At 50.4% G+C, this 9,100-nt stretch overlaps 1 protein-coding gene across 1 annotated transcript; it reads left to right on the forward strand.

Annotated features, from left to right (window-relative positions):
• The first annotated feature begins 2,594 nt into the window (after positions 1–2,594).
• On the forward strand, positions 2,595–3,918 carry LOC136481228 (NDR1/HIN1-like protein 13). Its single transcript, XM_066478583.1, has one exon. It carries the CDS (start codon positions 2,688–2,690, stop codon positions 3,570–3,572), a length of 885 nt encoding a protein of 294 aa, XP_066334680.1. The 5' UTR covers positions 2,595–2,687; the 3' UTR covers positions 3,573–3,918.
• The last annotated feature ends 5,182 nt before the right edge of the window (positions 3,919–9,100 follow it).

A 9,100-nucleotide genomic window follows, 5' to 3' on the forward strand; every position in this document is an offset into this window, starting at 1 on the left:
CCCATGGAAGGAGTAGGGTAGCAGGCGCTCGGTGCTTGCTTGCTGAGTCGCTCGGTCTTCCATCGCTCGCGACTCGCGACCGCTGCCGCCCGCCGACCCGCCCTCGCGGCCTCGCCCGTCGCCCACGCTGTCCAGACGGGCACCGACCGCCGACAGCCGCCCCTCGCCCCCTCCGGCCCTCCACTCTGTGCTCCGGTCCGGCTCCGCGGCGTCACCCCTCCTCTCTAGGCAGTCTGCGGCGGCGCGGTTCTTCCTCAGTCGGGCGCCGGCCGCCCACCCGCTGCCACCTGCCTGCTCCTTGCTTTCAGGTGAGCAGCCGAGAAGAGCATCTGAGCAAGGTTTGGATCTGAAACTGATTTTGATTCCAAATTTTCAAGTTCCCAATTTCGACTCTTTGATTCTAATTTCTTATTACAGTGTACAAGAAGAAGAGGACAATGACCTTAGTTTCGTATTTCTCTTGAGTTCCTGAGCAACAGGGAGATGCCGAACAACAAGCTACTCCATCCTCAGCACCAGATCTTATTATTAACATTTACTTGATCATTTTCTTATTAACCTTTTGCTTGCTCCTTTTCCTATTAGGAGTTGTTATTGAGGCCATGGAAGTGGACAATGCGAATGCACCAAATCATCACTAGACAATAGGTATTTATTTTCAATGTTCCATGATATTTCTTAGCTATTGTATCGTACTATTAACTATATAGATGTAGAAATTCTCTCGATTTGCAAAGTTTGCTTGAGAATAATTGTTTTACGTGACATACATACATATATATATATATATATATATATATATATATATATATATATATATATATATATATATATTGTCATATAGACTGTACTGTAGCTTTCGATTTTTGGCCGCTAGGATTTGGCCCTAGTCTTGGCCAAATCCTGGGTCCGCCACTGGTCAAATTTATCTAAGTTTGAAATGAACTCACATATACAAATACCATGTTAGGCTCATCAAACCAACCATAAATTAAAAAGAAGTCTTGATATTGCAATTATTTGGTTTGGTAGATGTTAATATATATATATACTCCGTATCTTTGTATAGACACGGTTTACAAAGTTAGAAAAATATCGACTTTGAACGAAATGAACTCGAGGGTCCATAAAACTGAAGAGTTTATAAAACTCGGCCATATAACTGAACGAAAAGCGAAAAGGAAAATAGCCGTGCGCGGGAAGGCCTGACTCCTGAGAGCACGCGATCAGATAAATAAGCAGTGCCTTACACTGAAACAGGAGCTGGCTCAAGGAGACAGGTTGGTACTCCTGTACTTTGGTAGCCTAGCTAGCCTCCAAATGGACTCCACGCAAGCACAGAGCGAGCTGGCACTGCAAATTTGCATTTCCTGGACGTGGACAAGCATAACAGACAATTTGCATTGCCTGGACCTGGACAAGCATAACAGACAAGGAAGAGGATATACTCGGAATACATATAATGGATTTGGTAGGATTAACAAGGTGGTTAGCGGCCGGTTAGGTATATATAATATAATTAATCCATCCTAGGATGCAAATATGTACCCTGTTTCTGACTACTGGAGGATGCTAATGTGCACTCTGTTTCTGACCTCTGATCTTAATCTTAGATTCTTAGATGTTTTCCTCTCCCTTCTATTTATTTTTCAGCAGGCCATGTTTGAAAACGTACTTCATTGTCCAAAAAAAATTGTTTGGAAACGTACTACTAGCCTCCTCCTCCAGACCCCAGAGTCTGAACTCTGATGAAGTTGGAACAACAAGAGCAGCAGCAATCCGTAAATTTCATTTCGTTGTTCAGTTCATTAAATACGGGCAAATGACACTGATGCATGGTTGTTACACATTATCAACTCTGGATGACTGGATGGACTAATAATACTAAAATAAACTGATGATGGGAGTAGCTAGTTTGCTGAAGGCCGAATTGTTTCTCTGAATTTTTCATTCTCATCTGGTGGGTGTGACTAGAAAAGATGCCTCCCGAATTGAAGGAAGGAAAGCCCGCACGCGTACGTAGATAGACCGGCCGTCTCAGGCGACCAAAACAAACGGACACTGTCACGGGCCTATTTGCACACTGTGACACGCATTCGTCAGCCTCTGGCTCGCATTCGTCGGGGATAAAATATTACTAGAATGTATTTTTTTTATTTTATAAAAAGAAGAGTGTTAGGAGACCAGAGGGTACATAGGCCTGCATGTTTCAGAAGAGAGAAGCAGCAAGGTGTACCGTGTTTTTTTATAGGCCTGCATGCTCTCAACTTCATTATTATAATACCTGTCATGATCAAATCACAACAACTCCCTGCATAGAAAATTGACAAGAAAATAATACCACAGCACCTGGTCTCAAGAATTATATATGCATATGCATGTATATATTAATATATAGAGAGAATAGTCCACCATACTTTATTTATATATTTAATAAAGCCGTGAAGTATGAAGAGCGTGAGATGACCGTTTCCCTCGTGTTCGTCGTCGTCGGACGCGGCGCGGCCTCCGCCCTCCATTGGTCGATCGCCGCCCTCACGCCTACATAAAACGACGAGCGCAACGCTCACTCCCACGCCTCGGCTGCCCCGGCTCAGTCAGCGCCTCACCGAGAGCTCACAACCACCCTGCTTCAGGCCTTCAGCTCCAGCTTCACCGTCACCCTCCCTTCCTCCAGTTCCACCACCATGGCCGACCGCGTCCACCCGGCGCCACCGCCGCTCTCCTCATCCCCGCCTCATCAGCTACACGACCAGCGCGCCGCCACCACCGCTCCCTCCGGCGCGGTGCCCCCGCCAACGGACACAACCCCGCTGCAGCGGCACCCGTCCTTCGCGCGCCCGGCGGCGCCACCACCGGGCACCTACATCGTGCAGGTACCCAAGGACCAGGTGCTCCGCGTCCCACCCCCAGACCGCGCGCGCCGGTACAAGAAGCTCTCCACCCGCCCGGCGCGGCGCCGCGCGCTGCGCCGCGCCTGCTGCTGCGCCTGCGCGGCAGTCCTCCTGGTCCTCGCCCTCGCCGCCGCCTTCGTGGGCGCCGTCTACCTCGTCTACCGCCCGCGCGCGCCGGCCTTCTCCGTCGCCTCCCTCTCCATCCACGGCCTCAACGCCACCTCCCTCGCCCTCTCCTCTCCCCTCACCCCCCGGCTCGACGCCGTCGTGCGCGCGGACAACGGGCGTAACAGCAAGGTCGGCATCGAGTACCGCGGCGGCGGGGAGGTCGCGGTGTCCTACGACTCCGGCAGTGCGCGGCTCGCGGCGGGCCCGTGGCCGGCGTTCCGGCAGCCGCCGAGGAACGCGACGGCGTTCGCGGTGCCCATGACGGGCAACGGCGTGCGGCTCACGGAGGTGCAGGCGGCAAGGATCGCCCGGGAGCAGGCCGCCGGCGCCGTGCCGCTGCAGGTGGAGGCCACCGTGCACGTGCGCCTGCGGTTCGGCGGCGTGCTCCGGACCTGGACCGTGGACGTCAGGGCGCGGTGTGATGTGGCCGTTGATAGGCTCGACGGCGACGCCGTCGCTGTTAACAGAGGGTGTAGGGTCAAGGTCAGGCCGCTCTGGTGGTGGTGGTGATTTGGTTTGGTCGTCGCGGCCGCGCCGCCGCTCGCCGGCTGTCGTGGACACGTGGTTGAGGTTGACGACGCCGGCTGAACCGTACCCGATCCAACGGCTAGTGATCAGTTACTGCTTCTGCTGCACTTACTGGCATTGAGCAACGGTTGTTACTGTGAAGATAAATTGATTTATAGGGATTTTTTGGGGCGTGTTTAATTTGGATTTCTTGTTAATGCAGACAGTAATTCAGTAAGTATTATACTGTAATAACTTTCTCTATACTTTTTTGCTGTAATCATATAAATGACCGGAGCATGCATTTCGCTGTGTCCTGAGCTGAGGGCTGCTGCTGTGAATGTGAAGATGGAGAAAAATCTCAGTTCAGTCACTGTTGGTGTAACTGGCTGTTGAACCGGCGGTGCATTTCTGCACTCTGTACGTACTAGTCTGTGGCCAAAGTCAGTCAACTCGTGTACTCGTCGTGTAGTTCGATCTTGTCTTGCTTGTGCTGTCACCAACTTATTACTGCTTGGCATTTTATTGTTTGTTTTCAAAAGAAAAAAAAAATGTGTCTTTTGTATGAGCTTGGTGGCGTTTTATTATAAATTTCAAGTTGGGTGCAAAGGATTTTGCTACGAATAGTGCCCGAGCGGCTGTTTGTCCATGTCTCCATGGCCCTATGCTGGGGTGTCGCATTGCATACTCGCATAGGCAGCAACCTGTTGCTTCAGTTCTTGTGTCACAAATGGATTTTGCACTAGAACTAATTAAATGTTATGTTACTCCCTTCCGTTCTAAACTTTTCATCGTTTTAGGGTTTTGATACATAATCTTTTTTCTATCCACCTAGATATGCGTTGTGTGTCTCTCTGTGTGTATATATCCTACGACTAAAAAGAACAAAGTGTGAATATTTTTTGGTGCGATATTTGTTTTGGTTCGTCCGTCTGCCCATGCCTGCGATCCCCACCTGCTTTGAAGGAAACAAATCGATCACCTGAGACCACATGCATGGAAGGAAACAATAATCATGCACCGCTCGATAGAAAAAGAAACTGTCATCCCTGCGATCATCGCCTGCTTTGAAGAAAACAAATCGATCATCTGAGGCCACATGCATGGAAGGAAACAATAATCATGCATGGAAGGAAACAATCATGCGGTGCCCCTATCTCGCTCGGTCACCTGAGATAGATCAAGCAAGACGACTCAATAAGGTTGTCCCTTAATTTTAGTGTTTCCAGCATGCAGACCTGAAATTAAAAAGTGGTTGCTCCTTGAGAACATTAGTGGTGCCAAATAAAAGATGTGCAGGTTATACATGGTGAGACTGATGAACCTTCTGCAATTTCTTAAACGAATATTCCCACCATTAGTATATATGTCCATTCTCATGCGTTTCTTCGTGCTCCCATTAGCATATAATATGAAAGTATTGTTGTGTTCATCATGACTTACAGTTGACTACTCCCATTAGCATATACTTCATTTGCCCTAAAATATAAGTCGTTATGGGATGCGTGCAGATCAAACTTTCTCAACTTTGACTAGATTTGTAAAAAATACGTGCAACATTTATATCTCCAAATAAGTTTATTATGAAAATATATTCAATGGTCTATGTAATGATACTAATTATGTATTATAAATATAAATATTCTTTTATATATAATTGGTCGAAGTTAAAAAAAGTTGATTTCTCGGGAAGTGAGAATGAATTCTATTTTGGGACAGAGGGAGTATATGAAAGCAGTGTTGAAAATATTTTAACAATCAAGTTCGTCTCTGTCTGATTGGTAAGCTTAGACATCATAATGGCATCAAAAATTTCGACTCTCATGGACACCCTCATGGATCAGTGCAAAGCATCCTAATCCTACAGCATACACAAATGACAACTTTAAAGTTATGATATTTTGAAAGGGTAGACAATAAAGACTATCTTAGACGTTCTGGCATCAGAGTATATACGTGCAGGCACATAGGCATGGTGGTACAAGTGAGCAGCCAGCAGAAGTCGAGAGTTAGGGGGTGTTTGGATCCTAGGACTAAACTTTAGTCCCTGTCACATTGAATTTTTAGATATCAATTAGGAGGACTAAACATGAGCTAATTATAAAACTAATTACATAAGTTGTAGCTAATTCGCTTGCCAGCGCCGTGTACCGGATTGTATGGAGATATGGTGGAACTTATTCGTGGATTTGTTGGCGCACGAAAGAAATGGATATCGAAAATCTCTTCCTGCCGGTATAAAAATGATCTTAGCCGCATCACGGAAAGATCTACACAGTAGAGTTTGTGAGCCTACGACGCCACGCTCTCCGTGACTATGTAAATTTCACGAACTTAGCTTTTTGGATTAAATGTCACTTTAACGTCGGTCATATACTTTTACAGTATTGTTATCTTATCGTGTGATCCGTGTGTTTTTAGTACAAAAGTTTAGCTGTCCCGTAGCAACGCACGGGCACGAACCTATTTGCATATATACTCGAACCTGTGTGTACATGATTATATGGAAATACAACGAAACTTATTCATGGAGTTATTGACGCATGAAAGAAATGGATATCGTAGAATTCTTTTTGTCGATATAAAATATTATCTTAGCCGTATCACGAAAAAGTCTATACAGTAGAATTTGTGAGCCTATGACGTCGCGCTCTCCGTGACTGTGTTAATTTCATGAACTTTGCTTTTTGAATTAAATGTCACTTTGACGTCGGTATTTAATTTAATAGTATTGTTATCTTATCGTGCGATCCGTGTATTTTTAATAAAAAAATTTAGTTGTCCCGTAGCAACGTACGGACACGCTACCTAGTATATATATATTAGAAATATCCTGCTACAACGGAGGATAACTACCACCCGCCTGGTGGTAAATACCCACCCTGGACCACGTGTACCAAACATAGAAACTGACGCATGCATGAACTGACCAAAGAACTGGACATGCTATTTAGGCTGTATTTAGTTCACGAAATGAAAATTTTTGAATGTCATATCGGATGTTTCGGGGATGTCGGAATCGGTTTTCGGATACTAATAAAAAAACTAATTACATAGCTCGTCTGGTGTCGGATACCATAAAAAGAGGTACCCTAAGCAAGAACCAAAAAAATTGCTTAGACCTTGTAAATAACGAAACCAAAATACAACCGCAGGCAAACCCGCCACATCCGAGGCCCGGCTGGACCGCTCGGCCCACCTCGAACAAATATCCGGGCTCGCCCGAAGCGGGCTCGGCCCAGAACCATACCACGAGGCCTCGGACGAGGTACCGATTCTCCGACTCGCCTGAGGCCCCACACCGCAAGGCCGCGGACAAGGTATCGATTCTCCGACTCGCCCGAGGCCCCGCGCCACGAGGCCTCGGACGAGGTGCCGATTCTCTGACTCGCCCGAGGTCCCGCGCCACGAGACCTCGGACGAGCACCCAGTTTCCGACTCGCTCGAGGCCGCCTCGGCATCAACCCCGTCACCACCGCCTTGACCGACTTCTCTGACGAGACGTCACATCCAACTAAAACGTTCAACCACTCCCGCGATGTCAGCCGCACGACGGCACGGGGGCTCTTCGAGACAGGACGGGGCGGGGGTTACCGGCCGCTGTGCTCGGCGCTGTGCCCACAACGGACACCCGTGCCACGCTGTGCTGCCTAACCCCTGCCCAGGCATGGAAAGTCACGTTCGGGTCCCTGTAGCCTCGGAAACGACGTGCAAGGCCAACTGCTCCCTCCGAGCCTCGGCTACCCGTTTCCGGGCTCCTGTAGCCTCAGGACTCACGCCCGCCGAGCCCCCCACGACGGTCCAGCCTCTGCATCGAATTGGGCCTCGGCTCTCTACATTGTCAGCGCTCTGGGACCGGCACGTCGCCCGCAGTACGCGCCATGCCCTGCGTCGGGCTACAGGAGCTCCCACGTCGTGTACAGGGCCTAGCTCCTGTAGCCTCAGAATCAGCATACCCGCGCCATCGCATCAACCCGGCCTCGGCACTCCGCGCTGGTCAAACATACAGTGACCAGCACACCTCCAACAGAAGAAGGCACGCCTACCACCACAGGAGCTCCCACGTCGCACAGGATCAGGCATTATCGGCGCGTCGCTCTAGTGCACGGAGGATAAGACCGCTCCACCGACCACGCCGCCACAGTGACAAGCTATAGGGCTTGGACATGACGCCCCTACCGAAGAACGCCACGTAGCAAATATATGTACCGCCCCTGTGCCTCCCCTCGACTATAAAAGATAGTGACCAGGGTCGCTTCTAGGTAGGAGACACCCGTGCAAGCGACGCACAACACTCTGTAACACACACACTCCCTCACTGTAGGAGATCAACATCTCAAGCAACCCACACTGCAATTCACAGAGACCTAGGGCTAGCTCCCTCTCTCGCCCAGCTTGTAAGCCCCTACTACAAGCACCTCGGTGCAAGGAATACAAGATCACTCTCTCAGACTGGATGTAGGGCACCTATTGCCTGAACCAGTATAAACCTTATGCCTCTTTACATCACCATCCGGGATTAGGGACATGCAGTACACTTTCGCTAGTCGGTTGAGGGCCCGCCGGTCCAAAACACCGACAGTTGGCGCGCTAGGTAGGGGCCATACTGCGTGTCAGCCTAGTCATCCCAACAAGTTCCGGATGGCAGACCCCGTGCGACCACTGCGTCTTGGCATGATGATCTGGTTCGGGAGCCTAGAGTTCATGTCTCTAGGATATGAGTACGATATGGTACTCCTCCCACCCAGAGCCCCATCGACCGACGACAACATCACGCACCAGCAGCCCAGGCGCAGGCGACGCCTGGGCTGCCGCTCTCATCGCGCTCGCCAGGCACGACGTGGGTGGGACCACCCCGACACCGCGTGAGCTTAGGGCGACGCACCGCGCTCCGCCAGTATCCCATACCCGGCTGTTGGTACAGAGTCCCTGGCTGGGGACCTGTCTAGCTTAAGCCTGGGCAAGGAAAATACGCCGGTGGCGCGCAGCAACGCCCCGTCATCAAGATCTACCCCGCCACCTCCTGAGGAGTCGACTCCGGCAGAGTGGAGCCCGGCGACGACACCATCCCCGTACCCCTTCGGGTTGGGCAATGTCGTCGCCGCCTACGCTTCCGCTCACACAGAGCCCTCGGCAGCGCGGAATGAGAACCCCGCCCCCGAGGAACTTCGACGCCTAGACCTACAGCAGCTCTGTGAGCTTCAGGCCAAGGTCAAACAAGACCGACTCCTTCTGCAGCAGCTCCAAGACACTCTCGAGCAAGAGCAGTGGGGTCGCGGTGAGGTCGGAGCAGCCCGACGGAGGGCTCGCGACGTCAACCACCGCATCAACAATGACGAAGGGGGCGAGCAACCCCCTATCTTCAATCGCGCTAGCCAGAACATCACGACAGCAGTGATGCTACTCCGGACAATGCCCGAGCCCTCTACCTCGGAGGGGCGATGGGTCCACGGTGAGCTCTGAGACCTCCTCGAGACCGCCGCGGTACAACAGGCCGAAAGTTCCGCCTCTCGACGGCGTGGGGGCGCCTC

This window comes from Miscanthus floridulus, chromosome 9 (genome assembly GCF_019320115.1).
Source record: "Miscanthus floridulus cultivar M001 chromosome 9, ASM1932011v1, whole genome shotgun sequence".
NCBI classification, from domain to species: Eukaryota; Viridiplantae; Streptophyta; class Magnoliopsida; order Poales; family Poaceae; genus Miscanthus; species Miscanthus floridulus.